A 15,245-nucleotide genomic window follows, 5' to 3' on the forward strand; every position below is an offset into this window, starting at 1 on the left:
AAATGTACGTGCTGTGTAATTGTAAAAGCCTTATTGTGAACTTGCAGTTGACCAACAATGACCTAGTGGGGCATCTTGCCTCAGAGAGGAGGCAATCTATAGCTTCCCTAAATTTCTCCAAACCATTTTTAGAGTTGCTCATCACTATATCATGGTAGCAAATACTTGTAATTAAAATGCTGAGTGAAAAATATGTGTAAAATTGCATTCCTATCTTAAACCTTATTAAATCTCTGAACTCAAAGACATACCAAGGATGGTGCCAGCAAAAGTCTGCTGTATATTGAGTAACAGTGTTACTCAAATTAGGTCTAAGTAGAGACTTTTAAAAATCTTAGCAGACACAGCTTCCAGCAGAAGCTATATGGTCCTCTTGTTCTTTGAACTTGCTGTTGTCAACCGTCCATGCTTCGTTACCGTCACTTGTTTAAATTATGGCTATCTCACCTCGGCCGCAAAAATCTGGAAGACTACAAGATTACTTTCAGGATTTTTGCAGTCCAAATACGGGCTCTCTGGTTACTGAGTGACGATGCTTGCTCTTTAAACTAAACGGCAACCTTTGCAGGGCGACAGTAAGATACGCTGAGATTGTCCCCTACTGCGATGTCTCTATTACAACCAACCAGCAAGGAGTACCGGGTCTTACTCACTCTGCTCCCCCAAGGAAGCACGGGGTACTCAGGTAGCAGCAGTGGCACTTCCGTGCTCTGAGTTTTTATCGATAATTATAAGATATATAGATATAACGATCATTCTCCTTGGGCCTTAGAGCGGTCGCCTGGGGCTCTCCAGATGTACGAGATGATCAACCCTCCGAGCCAGCCGGACCACGACCGGCTGACTGCAAATGCCGGACACTGCAGTTCCACTCCAGCGGGAGAAGGCCTAACACAAGCACTGACAGGAAACAAATCACAAAGACACCCGGCCCCAGCCCTCCTCGGGTTTTCTTCCAGAGGAAAGCCCTGGAAGCAGACCGCCAAGGAACCGCCCCGGAAGTGGGGAGAGCAGGAAGACAAACACCACCCCAGCCCTCCTCAGGGTTTTCTGACGGAGAACGGCCGGGCCAGCCCCGCCCGCCTTGGAGCCATAGAGATAAGACTTTCAGAGCTGGAAAACGATTCGAAGACATCTTCTGACTCAGGCCCTTCCGACCAGTTTAACGTGCCCTGTGTCTTGTTTTACTCTTGCCTATCTCTACAGCAAGATTGCCGTAACCACGCCCCTTCAAGCGCGACCATCGGATTGAAGACCCGAGCGCGAAGGGCGGTGTTCGAGTCAGCCTGACGCCAATGATTGACAGCTAGGCCGGCCTTTGCGCGAGGAGTGGGAGGGAGGAGGAGGAGGAAGCGGCTCGCGCTGGCCGGTGCCGCCGCAGCCTCGTTAGGGCTGGATGGATCTGTTCGGGGACCTTCCGGAGCCAACTCCTCCGGCAGTGGCAGCTATAGGTGAGCGGCCGGTACCTTTCGGGGCTGGGGCCACTATGTTGGAGGGTGAGTCGGCCTGAGTCTGCAGGGAACAGGAGAGCTGGGTCAGCCTCTCTCTCCCAGGAGCCTTAGGTTTGTCTTGCTGCAGCTTGCACGTGTGCACTCAAGAGGCCTTTACACGCCCCCTTCCCAAGGAAGAAGCAAAGGCTCTGGCGACTATAGGAGGGCTTGCGGTGCTTGAATACTGTAATGCCCAGAATCAACCTCGCTCTGCCAAGCTTGATTCAACGCGCATGCGCTTGTGAACCCATAGGGGAATGCACGCGTCGTGTATTGACACTCGGGGGTGACTTCTGGCGGGCACGGGTAATACATCAGCAGCACGGGTGAGTCGTACTATTGTAGTACTGTACTCATATATCCGGACCGCGAGGAACAGTAATTCCCGCCAGTTTGCAGCTGGAAGGGGGAAGCAATTAATTGATGCTGGAATTGGCTCTGGGATCTTGCCGCCATAATAATAATAATAATAATAATAATTTTGAAGTCTGTAAGAAGTAATGTCTAAAAACTGGACACCCACTGAATGGCAACAAAGCGATGCCAAATCTATTAGATATTTGGTGCCGCCTAATGGTGGTCTGAAATTTTACAGCCCTATCTGGTAGCCCTAGTAATGTCTTTGAATGTTGTACGTTAATAAATTTCTCTGTATTTGGTTTGGTTTTATTTAGAGAAAGAGGGACAGAAAGGATCTTTGCTTTTTGATGATCTTCCTCCAGTCAGCAACACTGATTTGGGTATGGTTGTTGTCTATGTCTTGAGTTTCGCTGAATTCTCTTGCTTTCTCTCTGTCAGCTAGTTGAGTCCTTGTGCAAAGTTCCCCTCAGTGGGCATGGGAATGCAATAGATTCATCTGGCCTGAATGGCCAAGAATCTGCAGACTCCTTCCTCTGGCTGCTAGTAAAAATACAGCAATGGCTCTGTAGGGTTTTCCTGTTGGCTAGTTCCAACTCTTTCACTTGCTTTATTCTGTATGGATTCCTTGTTTGCATCATATTGGTGCAAAGAGGCATTTGGCTCAGTCCTTTTTACCTCTTACATTTCTTTATTACAAGCTTAACTTTACTTTCCAAGTCTCCATTCTGTGAAGTATTTAGATTTGACTGGTTTTTATTTTCCCAGCAGTAGAACTATAAATAATAGGAAGACTTTTGGGTAGTAGAAAAGCAAAAGCTGAATCTTAAATTCTATATTCTCCAATGTGACTAGAACTTCTTTTTGACTCTATATTTGTGCTGTAATTGAACAGCTAACATTGTAGAGAGATGTTGGCCATTAGTATTCCATAGTTATTTAACTCTTTGGAGCTTTTCCTTGAAAGGGAACATTTTTAGATGGAGCATCTTCAGAAATACATCTTATGGGGGGACGGCCATTGGTTGCTGGAATGTTTTGCACAGAGAAGATCCCAGTTTCTTTTCCAGGTGAGGCTGGTACAAATTCCTGCTTAGACAGCTCCTACCAGTCATTATCACCAATACTTGTCTGAGAGTCCCTGTCTGGCTTGATATCAGACAGTTTTCTCCTGAAGCACAAAACTCCTAAACACACTGCCAATTCTTAATTTACTTTTTAAGAAATGCTACTATCACTTAAATTATCAATTCAAACCTCTAGTTATGCCTCTAGTCTATGCCTCTTTTTATAAACCACATTTTAACATGAATAATGGGCATAATCTTTTCCATGTCTGTTGAAAAGCTATTAAAATAAGGTTTACTTCTAGGTAAGTCAGTATAGGATTGCAGTCCTAGTGCTTTCCCCCTCATTTTATGAGCTGGATTTAGCGCCATATCTTGAATGGGTAAAATGTTAAGTAGCTTTTAAGCTTGGCAGAGTAGCATTTTGTAGATGAAACTGTCCAAAAGTCTGCTTACTATGGGATCTGACTTGGGATGTGTATTTCCTTGCTTTTTAGGGGCAGGAGGTTCTTTGCTATTTGATGACCTCCCACCTGCCAGCAGTGACAACTCAGGTGAGCTGTGGCTAGATGTATTTTATCAGCTGTGGCTGATACAATAGAATTATACTTGAGTATAACTCTATTATATCAGTACAATAAATTGAGTTACATATTTAAGTACCCAAGGTTTATACCAAATGCTCACAGGGAAATGTGTCAAATGATACTAGAAGAAAGGGTAAAATATCTCCTGGCACTTTCCTTTTTTGCAGATTAGAGAATATCGGTGCTGTTCATCTTTTTGTTAAAATACTAATCAGGTACTCAAATAGGATGAGATTACTTCTCTGCTGTTGTTTGAGGCCACAGGTATCTACATATGTATACCTGGGATCTATATTTGTGGAAAAATAGTGGTCAGGGAATGGGTTCAGCACATTCCCTGATGCAGTTTGTCCACTCCAAATCCACCTTCTAAAGTGGCTGTTCTTTTATTTTATTGGCCTGCATTTCCATGTAGTGTATAATTAGATCTTCTTACTTCAGTTTTAAATTTCAGAATGTGTGACAGCCTTGTGGCTTTTGATTTCAAAATATTAAAGCCAATCTGAACTAAAGGAGGGAAAAACACAGCATAAATAGGTGACAGAATAATGGTAGTCCAGAATGCAGCAGCATATGCGGTTTTGGGCACATCACAATATGCCCACATAACACTGCTGCTGTGCGAGTTGCACTGGCTCCCAGTAGGCTTCCAAGTGCAGTTCAAGGCACTGGCTCCCACCTTTAAAGCCCTGCATGGCACAGGGCCAGGTTTTTTACAGGACAGCCTGTCTCCAGTGGTTTCTGCCTGTCCCATCAGATCTGGCAGGGTAGGCCAGATACTTCAGGTCCCTTCTGTGAAACAGTGTCATCTACTGGGACCAAGGGAGCATCCTTTGGAACAGCTTCCCCCCTGAGATCCAGATGGCGCTGGCCCTGTTAGCCTTTTGGAAGGCTTGAAGATGTGGTTTTTTCCTTCAGGTGCTGGGACCCAGTTGGCAGCAGAGCCCAGTATATGTGTTTGGTTTGTGCTGTGAACCAGTTTGCAAGGCATCTCATTCATTTCTAATTATGTGTAGCCTTATGGCTTTTACGTTATGTTGTTTTATGAACTGAGTTAGTTGTTAGTTAGTTGACCAGAATTATTTGGCTAAGATGGGTGGCCATATAAATTCTGTAAATGGATAAATAAATAATGACATTTTGTTTTTCAGCTTCTCATCCCACAGAGCAAGTTTCTCTTCCTGTGAGTTATGGGAAGGGAGAGAAGAGGAAGTCCAGTGAAGGAGAGAAGAATGGGAGTGAAGAACTTGTGGAAAAGAAAGTTTGTAAAGGTTTTCAGACACTCTGAAGCCAAATATTTTGTTCTATTATAGTGCTGCTTTAAATAACAACAAAGGTGAAATTGTTTTCCTAAGACAGTGTTGCTTGTAGTGACTCATGGAAATGTGAGGAGATGCTGTACATGGATGAAATCCTTCCTGAGTGTTTCTACCTCAGTGGAGTTTAGGTTTCTCCCTCCTCCAGAGTACAGATGCAAATCCTTTTTCACTTATCAATTATAATCGTGCTGCTATCGTACATTTTGGCTGCATTCCTTCAAAGAACCAAGGACAGTCAACATCAAGTATTACCCATTTTTTCTCACAGCTGCCACATTTAGAGTTCTTATTTTTAAAAAACTAAACTTACAGATTTCTTTTTAACTTGCTTGGATTCTGTTGGCAAAAACAATATAATGCATAATTCAGATTAGGGCAACGGCTTTTCCACATTATCTAACATGATTAGTACAAATTTGAAGGCTATCCCAAATCTCTAATTTTTGTTCACTCTGCCACATATACTTCTTTTTTTGTTGTTGTTGCCAAATACATATTCAGTGCAGCATGACTTAGTTGCCCCTGTATTGTGCACCCCATAATGCCAGCTTACCTAATACATTGTGTTAAGTCATGGTTTTAACCATAGCTTGCTGACTATGTAAATTGTTGACACAACACATGATTTCTAAACTGTGAATGGGTTCAAACATCAAACTTAAATCAAGCCAAATTTTGTAATTATTTATTTCTACACACACACACACACACACATGATGGTTTATGCAGTGTGTGAAGCCTGTCCCTACTTACCCTCCTTAACTCTGTCTTAGTAATGTAGGGAGCGTCATAGCTAACCTGCACCAACTTAGATGAAGAAGCCCAAACATGGTCTCTGAATTTTTCACCTGAATTGTAATGTGATGATGAATAAGCTTTTCTTAGAATCATTTGCATGTGACGTCTTCCCTAGAGTGCGCTATTTTGATATGCTCCCTGATGGTGATATAAATTTAAATAACAAATAAATATGCTCTCTGATGCAGTTGGACTGAATTTCAGCAGTGCAATTCAGCAGTGTGATGATCAATCTATTACTATGGCAAACTTCAGGAATTTAGAATATTTAGTAGAATCTAGCTCCAACAGTTTTGGGGTTCTGCCTGCTTATATGCCTCCAGAGCAAGACAATTCTGTCAGCCTTTTTTATTATTATTATGGTCCTAATTGGGACGCGGTGGCGCTGCAGGTTAAACCGCTGAGCTGTTGATCGGAAGGTCGGCGGTTCGAAACCGCACGGCGGGGTGAGCTCCCGTTGTTAATCCCAGCTCCTGCTCACCTAGCAGTTCGAAAACATGCAAATGTGAGTAGATCAATAGGTACCGCTTCGGCGGGAAGGTAACGGCGTTCCGAGTCGTCATGCTGGCCACATGACCCGGAAGTGTCTATGACAACGCCGGCTCCAAGGCTTAGAAACGGAGATGAGCACCGCCCCCTAGAGTCGGACTCGACTGGACTTTACGTCAAGGGAAACCTTTACCTTTACCTAATTGGTATGTTCTGTTAAAACCGCAGGGACATTCCTAATGTTGCTGTCACAGAAAGCATCTTCAGCCATAGGTGCCATACAGGGACTATTTACAATTTGAAAATAGATTATAATCAAGAGGTTGTCAGAATTCTGCTTCCTTAATTTTGCTAGGTGACTGTAGTGCTTTTATACAGGAAACAAACTGAGGGATTGAATTTGGCGTGCATCTTTGCTCTGTTTTTCTTAGATTCTGCAGGTATTCTTGGTCTGAAGGGTTATGTGGCAGAGAGGAAAGGTGAGCGAGAAGAGATGCAAGATGCCCATGTCATTCTCAACGACATCACAGAAGAGTGCAGCCCCTTGTCCTCTCAAATGTGAGTCTTAAGTTTATATTTACACTTTTTGACTGGATTCTTGTTTTTTCCTCCCACTTAAACCAGGATGGGTTTAATTGCCTTGTCTGGATGGTGATTCAGCTGGTTGATTTTTTTAACCCCCGCGTGACGGGGTGAGCTCCCGTTGCTAGTCCTAGCTCCTGCCAACCTAGCAGTTCGAAAACATGCAAATGTGAGGAGATTAATAGGTACCGTTTCGGCAGGCAGGTAACGGTGTTCTGTTTAGTCATGCCGGCCACAGGATCATGGAAGTGTCTACGGACAAACGCCGGCTCTTCGGCTTTGAAACGGAGATGAGCACCGCCCCCTAGAGTCGGACATGACTGGACTTAATGTTAGGGGAAACCTTTACCTTATGCTATAATCATAAAAAAATATGTTTTGTTTTAAGTGTCACTGATTTTGGAAAGCATGACAGAAAAGAGAATCTGAGACATCCAAAAAAGCACATCAGAAATGTGTGATTCGCTCTGGAAATTTCTCTCTTTTTTTTAAATTCATTTTTTGCAAAATGAAATGATAACAACAAACCTTCTCCCAAATAAATAATTGAGAAGAAAAATAAAACATTCACCCCCTCAAAAAAACTGAAGAAAAGAAAAAAATATTGATAAGTGTATACATTCATGTATATTGCTCTCTCTCTGCACATGTGTGTGTACGTATATACTGTATATATGTCTATATATTCCCGTATATATTCCAGTCTATACTCTTTTTTTAATAAACATTCCAGAATTAGGTACATTTTGAGTTTCCAGCTTATTCCAGACTAGCATTTTTGTTTGATTGTTAAGTTAACGTCTTTACCATGCATGATCTTCTGATACTGTTGAGTCTGTGGGCTGTTTTTCACATTAACCAGGAAAAAAAAAGATTAATACCAGCAAGAAAACAGTACAATAATCAATAATAAAATTTCCAAATACTAGCACAACCGTTATTTAAATCTTTGTTGGATACTGGCAAAAAAGTTCTTCCCACATAAAGGTCTTAAAACAAATATTAAGAGCTTTTTCAACCTTCAAGAGATCAAACTTCAAACCAATTCAGGGGGGTGTCCATGAATATTTGTGTTGAGGATGAGGAGAAAAATTAATCCTGTGGTAGTGAAGTGTAGAATTTCCTTGAACAGGTACTGGAGTCTTTTCATAGCTGTGCTCTTGAGGGAAGTTTTGGAATTGGAAAATGTAAGATGGATGCCTTTTGTTTTGCTGAGGCTAGGAATCTTATTCCCATGTGTAGATTGCAAGAAAGTTTATTTTTTGCTGGACCACATGTTGCATTTTCTGCAGCTCTGCTGATGGATTCAGTATCTTGGCCAATTCCAGAATGAGAACAGTCTGTGTGTGTGTGTGTGTGTGTGTGTGTATTTTACAGAACCCGTGTCTCGTATTTTGCTGTTTTTGATGGCCATGGAGGAGTTAGAGCTTCAACATACGCTGCACAGAATCTGCATCAAAACCTGATCAGAAAGTTTCCTAAAGGTAAGAAAATATGGTAGTATTCTTTGAGTTCTACTCCTGTTAGGATTTGACTTGACTTGGATCTGTTAATGCAGGTATACATATACAATCCTTGGGAAGATATACACTGATATAGGAGTGTGAGGTAATTAAACGGTAGCAAGCAGTACCTGGAGGATAATTTTGGTAAAACTGAACCTGAATCATTAATCTGATGTGTAGACCTTCTTAATCCCACAGTCATGCAGGATTAAGCAAAATAAACGCAAAGGCTGTGTTTTCTGCTTCCACTCTGCCTGAGAGCTGCAAACAACATGGCTGGGGGTTTCATGATAATTCTGGAGTGGGTGGTGCCATTTTTTTCTAATCTATTCTCCATTAACCCCCAGATTAGGTGTCTAATTGTTCTCTTTTGATTTATAAAATAGGAGAGGTGCCCAGTGTGGAGAAAGCAATAAGGAGATGCCTTTTGGACACTTTCAAACACACAGATGAGGAATTCCTCAAGCAGGCTTCCAGCCAGTAAGTACATACTTACCAGGTATACAACATCATGTCTGTGTTAAAGATATTTGAGGCTGAATCACTTTAGAAAGTTGATGGGGATGCATCTTTGAATCCTTTGCTTCTATCAAGTGGTTTCTGCATATGAGAGAGGGAGCCTGAGGAGAAGAATATTAACAGATATTTGTTTGCTATTTTTAGAATGTGCAGAGGAGAGGAAGGTACTCCAACCTGTATTCTGGAGTGTTGCACTTGAAAATGCAAGGAGGGCTGTATTATGTGTGTGTGGTTCCATAAAGCCTAACATTTCCATCTTTGTAATGGGGTACTTGGAATCGTAAGTAGTTTGAGATCCACCTTGAGTAGCTGGGCTCATCATTGTTTTACCCCCAATTTCTGAAACCTGCAGGAAACCTGCTTGGAAAGATGGTTCCACGGCAACCTGTGTGCTGGTGATTGATAATACTCTGTACATTGCCAACCTTGGAGACAGTAGGGTAAGTCACACTGAAAATTGTGGATCCAGCTTGTATGTGTTTTATACATTACACACAGGTAATTGTTTTGCTTCAGTGATAAGATGTTATAGCAGCTATCCTTTACTTCAGTACCTGTTTTGCAGGTTTTTTTTACCAAGTGACCAGTAGGCTGACACAAACTCTTCTTATAGTAAGAATCTTGTAGTGGCTGGGAAATTGGGGGGTGGGGTGGGGTCTTAGTGACCTCTAGGTGATGCTGTATGTTGGATGATGATACCTTGTTTTAAAAACAACTTTTTAATTGAAGATAGGTAAGCACTGGTGCCTTTTGCCATCTAACTAGAGTTCTTGATGTTTCAAAACAGTAGGGGTCGGCAACCTTTCAGACCCCAGCACCACTGCATGATCTCAACTGATATCCCAGATATCTCTAAATAAACATTGCTCAGAATGCTGGCAATCTTGCCCTGAGTTCACATGAGATTTCAGTCTTATTAATTTTTTTGCTTATTTTGCTAAAAATTGTTCCAGCTTCATTTGAGGGGGTTGGTAGTGCTTTTTTGAGGACAACAGGCCCTTTGTCCCCCAGATGTCATTTGTTAAGCACTGCAGTACAATATGCTGTTTAAATCTTGCTAGCAGAACTTACAGTCCTTGTTATTTGCTTACAAGAGTTATTTTGTCAATGCAGGCAATTCTGTGCCGTTACAATGAAGAGACTCAGAAGCACACAGCTTTAAGTCTTAGTAAAGAACATAATCCAACTCAGTATGATGAACGGATGAGGATCCAAAAGGCTGGAGGCAATGTCAGGTAACAAGCAGAGGAAGCAACAAAGGGAAATGATAGGGAGGAATTTTAGAATTGCCAAAAATTCCAGCAACTTCTTGGGGAAGCTAGTATATTACAGAGGTTAAAATGTTGGTCTTGGAAATCCAGGTTGAAGGCCCCACAGAACTCATTGGGTCATTGTAGGACACTTGCTCTCTAAACTCCACTTTCCCTTCTGTTATGGGAATAAAGTTAGGGAAGGCATCTATTTAAGCTTGAGGCCTCAGAAAAAAGGATATGCAATAAGTGTTGGGTACTTAACAATGGGCATTATACATACACACACGCACACACATACAAAGAAACTCCATATGTATTAATTGTGGTGTGGCAAATATATTCTAATTGGCATTTAACATAACATTGAGGTTCTAACAAACTTTGTTAGGAGCCATAACTTCAGACACAGCTTAGTTGTAATGTAGATAAATGTAATAATTTTATTATAAATGCTGGCTATGAAGATGTACTGATGCTATAAAGGAGTATTTTTAGGTATAAAACTGTCTCTTCCATGCATTCAGTTTGCAGAACAAAAAAGCCATTCTTAAATGTTAACCATACTTCAATGAGAGTGATCAAAAACTGCATATCCTTTTTTTCTTGATGGAATACTAGTTTATCAAAAATGTAAAATGGGTTTTCCCAACTAGATCACCATCAATTGTATTGGATTACTAATCCCACCATATCCAGTCAAATTGGGGAAGGCTGTTTGAGACCATGCTGTTATTGTTTTCACTACAAGATAAGTAAGAGTAAACGTGTTATGTAATACAGAGTGCTGCCACCTAATTGTTTAGAAAAACTAATGACTTGAGTGTTGATTTCTGTTTTTAAATGTGGTAAAGAAAATACTTGTATGTTACTTTTATTTACATTCTAAAATTAGAGTTTGAAGTTGCAAAAGGAATTGTATCAGCCATTTGTGAACGCTGTAGACTAAATTGGAAGGTTCTAGATTCTGCTTTCTTTGGCCCACTGGATCTCTAGATAGGATTGGCCCACAGTTGCCATCACTCTGGATTAGTGACTACATTCGGTAGAGATTATGAGTGTTGTAAGACCAGAGCTTCTGTGGATCTACGGTTCAGAACTACAGCCCATATTTTAGGGGTTTAATTTAGTGACATAATTATAAATCCATCACCCTCTTTTCTCTGTTTAGAGAAGGACGTGTTCTGGGTGTCCTGGAGGTCTCCCGCTCCATTGGGGATGGACAGTACAAGCGATTTGGGGTTGTCTCTGTGCCGGATGTCAAACGCTGTCAACTTACACACAATGACAGGTAAAACTGAAACAGGACCCCAGGTAAGGAGAATATGTGTGGTGACTCTTCATAGGTGGCTTCAAAAGTATAAGTATATGCTTTTTTTTCCTTTAAGTATTTTGGGTAAATCTTACTGTCAGTTACTTTTGCAGATTTATCCTATTGGCCTGTGATGGTCTCTTTAAAGTCTTTTCACCAGAAGAAGCTGTGAACTTCATCATGTGTTGTTTGGAGGTGAGAGGAGGAGGGTTGAGTTGAGAAATCAAGAAGAGGATGGTGGAAAAGAAGTTACATGTCATTTATTTTCATTGGTCTTGTTCCTCTTTTCCACTTACTGTTTTGCCACTTCATCACTTTGAACTTTTAATTACTGTTTGCTGAAGGATTACAAAGCTTTTTCTTTATAGCAAACAATGTTTGAGAGGCCGCTCAGTTCTTTTGTTCTTTTCTGTTTGCTGCTGTGCTGGCTGTATCTTTGCTTTCAACTTCAGAGTCCTAGAACAAACTTAGATTATCCCATTAAGGAACAAGACTGATATTGTCCAAGTGTGCACTTTCTCAGATTAGGAATCCAAGATGCCAGTTTATATTGCCACAATAGCACAGGCCTATATTAAACAGGGCAGCAATATTGAGGCTGCTCGATGGGCTTTTTTTTTTCCTGTCTAAATGCAGAAAAGGTGCACAGGGGAGTGCATGCTTGTTATGCGAGGTTTTTGTTTGTAGTGAAATAAAGAGGCCTTCAGCATCTTAAAACTAATATATTTATTATGCTGTAATCTTTTCTGGACTTCAGTCCATTTTTATGTATGTAATATCAGATCCTAGGCAAGGTAATGTTTTCTTGTTTTTTGGTTATCCCTCTTTAAAAACAGAGCATTCTCTTGAAGAGAATTTGCAAACAACTATGTCCAAGCCTGCATTAATACCACTTGGTCTAATGATAAAGATTCAAGACGTCAGAGATGAGACATGACTATATAAAATTATCTCATGGGAGGGAAAGGAAATTGCCCTGACTTAACTGTGTGTTCCACTTTCAACAGGACAAACCTATTCCAGCAAGAGATGCCAAATCAACCATGGATCTGAGGTATGAAGCAGCCTGTAACAGGCTGGCCAACAAAGCAGTTCAGCGAGGATCAGCAGATAATGTCACTGTGGTGGTGGTCCGGATTGAACAATGATAGCAAAATATTTGCAAGGCAGATCCGTAGCAGCATGCAGCGAATTTAATAGAACACATTAGTGTGTTTGTGAAAATGTGCGCGTGTGTAGGATTTTATGGATTTTCCCCCATATGCTTATTTGTAAATAAAGGGTTTTTTTTCTAAGCATTCAGATCAGTTCATTGTTTCATAAGTTGTAAGCAGTTGGGTCTTCTGTTATCCTCCTTGGATTGGCTCCATGCAGTAATCTAACAAAATCTCCTGCAGATGCTCGTATTGACTGCTGTCTTACAAGATGCGCTTCAGGTTCCAGTATCGCAGTTTAAAAACAATACACGCACAAAGGGCATTGGTATATTTAATTGGCAACTTGTTATAACTGAGCATGGGATCTAATCCCTTCTTGATTGCTTCTTGAATATATTTTGGAGACAGGAGCAGTTTTTATAACTGCCATGCAAAGATGATATTCCTCATTCTGTTGCATAGGGTAGAACCAACATATGAAATGACTCAGAAACAGCAATCCTCAAAATTCAGCAAATGAGGTTTTCCAGTTTCCTTGATAAATTAGTTTTTTATCCAATGAAAACAAAAATTGGGATTTTTGTGGTAAATTTGAAGAATGGCAATTTTTAACAATGCCTGACTCTTCATAAAAACTGTAATATAATTTATAATTCATTTTCAAAAATATGCCTATGGCCATCTGAACTTTGGATTCAGGCTGCATGGATACTACCCTGAGTAGTATTTATACAGCTATATGCAAAATAGACTAAATTTCCAGTGAACTTGAACAAGAAAGTGTGGTTAAATTAGATTCTAAATGCATGGAGTAGTCTTTCAATATGGCATAATTACAACTCCTTAGTCTTGGGAGAAATTATATTAAAATTAGTCCACCTTGTGAATAAGATTGGGCTGTTTATCGTATTTAGAGAAAACCAATTGAAATCAGTGGGACTTTTCTGTCTGAATCTAAGCCAAGAAATATGGGTCAGTATTCAAACCCCAGTGCAGCTTGAGAGAACTAGCTAAGATTGAATTATAGTTTATTTTCAGTACTTATTTGATACAAATCTGTGTTTTTATGAAACACAGCTGCACATAAAACATTCAGGAAAAACTTCAAGGTATGAATTTGTATGTGAGGAAGACCTTTGTAAGAGCATTGTCCTCCCTTTTTTGTGAAGTAGCATTCTCTCTTGCAGATACGTAAAAGATGTCTGTCATCTTTAACATGTCAGCTTTTGATGCACCTTCTAAGCACCATTATTCTGATGATTTAATTAATAGGAATAGAATCAGGCTATTATGGGTAAGGTGATACTCAATGGTGACAAGTGTAAGGGAAAACTAGTGGGGAGAAAGATTGGTGGGATTTAGGAATAGAGTGCACCACCAACTGAATATGAGCAAGCAGATGATTAACCAGCCAAAAAGGACAAGTTAATTTTGGGCTGCATTAAATGAAGCTTTGTATCCAGCTCATGGGAAATAATAATTGCAGGTACTCTGTACTTGGGATACAGTGCCAAGTTCTAGACACCCCACTTAAACAGGACATGGAGAAGCCGGGGTGGGTTTAGAGGAAAGCTACCAGGATGATGCATACTGAGTCTCATGAAGAGCAGATAAAGAAACTGGGCATGTTAGAAGTCTAAGGGAGATAGGATAGTGGTCTATAAACAACTAAAGCTCTTGCTAATGTGCAAAAGGGGATGGACCTGTTCCCATTTGAAACAGAGAAGGACAAGAACCAGTGGGCTCAAATGAACGATTCAGGCTGAATATTTAGGAGGAAAATTGGCTAAGCAGTGGAAGACCCCCCTTTCTGGAAGTTTTCAAATAAGGACTAGGTAAGCCACCTATCAGGAAATGTTTAGTGGATTCTTGCACTGAGCAAGGGACTGGTTTAGATGATTTGTATGGTCCTTCCAACTCATAGCTTCTATGTTTCTACAGTAAGTGACATTTGGGTGCAATTTGACAAATAATAGTTTATTCCCCTGGATGCCAGCAGCTAAGGTGGTTAATCAAGTAATAAAGTATTTGCTAATCAGCCCTAACATTCTCAGTTTAATTTTCAATATCTTTTGCAATTATTGCCATGCTGTTAATTATTCATAGGTGTTCGAGGAATGGAATTCAACAAACCAGGAAAGAATATTTGAAAAGTACAGCTTCAGTCAAATCTTTTTCCATTTATGAGCGTTCTGAGCTTACGTTAAGCCTACCTGTTTGACTGGTAAAGAGAAGGAGAATTTCAAAAATACCTGTAAACAATTAGACCTAAAATTGGATTCCCTAATTTAGGACTCTCTGTTGAATTACTAAGGTATCAGGACTAGCTCCATGTTTCTTTTATATTATAAAACTACTAAACAGCCATTTTTTTCTGTGCTTCAGCTTTATTGTTTGGCGTATTCCTTCTGTAAGTAAATAAAACACATTTAAAAGTGGGTGCATGTGTTCATTCACTCATTTTTTAATATAATAAACTAGAGTTGCTGAAAAAAATAGTGTGTATATGCATGCATGTCCCTCCCCCATACATTAGTAAATAAGCATATAAAAGCTGCAATTTGCGTGTGATTGATTGTGCGGCAGGGCAGGGCAGTTCCTAGGCCTTATCAAGCCATTAGCATTTCCAGAATGAGAAGGGTGGGTGCACAACTTACTGAGAATGTGCTTTTCCTAAAATAGAGCTATTATAGTCCTTAGCTTAATCAATTTGGTGCCTAGATCTCCAAATGTTCTGCAGCTGCTTCTGCCCTCTAGTGGTCTTTAAAAGGAGTTGAAGTTTGGCTTTCTCCGATTCTTTTATTCTTTTCAAA

General features: G+C 40.4%; 1 protein-coding gene across 2 annotated transcripts; it reads left to right on the top strand.

Moving 5' to 3' along the window:
• Positions 1 to 1,306: 1,306 nt before the first annotated feature.
• ILKAP (ILK associated serine/threonine phosphatase) lies at positions 1,307 to 12,573 on the top strand. 2 transcript variants are annotated; one of them, XM_063306874.1, is made up of 13 exons: positions 1,316 to 1,451; positions 2,165 to 2,230; positions 2,815 to 2,917; positions 3,412 to 3,468; positions 4,653 to 4,772; positions 6,539 to 6,665; positions 8,067 to 8,173; positions 8,581 to 8,674; positions 9,066 to 9,153; positions 9,827 to 9,948; positions 11,135 to 11,254; positions 11,389 to 11,470; positions 12,283 to 12,573. In XM_063306874.1, exons 2-13 carry the CDS (start codon positions 2,198 to 2,200, stop codon positions 12,421 to 12,423), a joined length of 1,194 nt encoding a protein of 397 aa, XP_063162944.1. In that variant the 5' UTR covers positions 1,316 to 1,451; positions 2,165 to 2,197; the 3' UTR covers positions 12,424 to 12,573. The 2 variants fall into 2 exon arrangements, with proteins under 2 accessions (XP_063162945.1, XP_063162944.1); XM_063306875.1 differs by lacking the exon at positions 2,815 to 2,917 and having other exon boundaries at positions 1,307 to 1,451.
• Positions 12,574 to 15,245: the final 2,672 nt, after the last annotated feature.

The sequence above is a fragment of the Candoia aspera genome, chromosome 6 (genome assembly GCF_035149785.1).
Source record: "Candoia aspera isolate rCanAsp1 chromosome 6, rCanAsp1.hap2, whole genome shotgun sequence".
Classification (NCBI taxonomy): Eukaryota; Metazoa; Chordata; class Lepidosauria; order Squamata; family Boidae; genus Candoia; species Candoia aspera.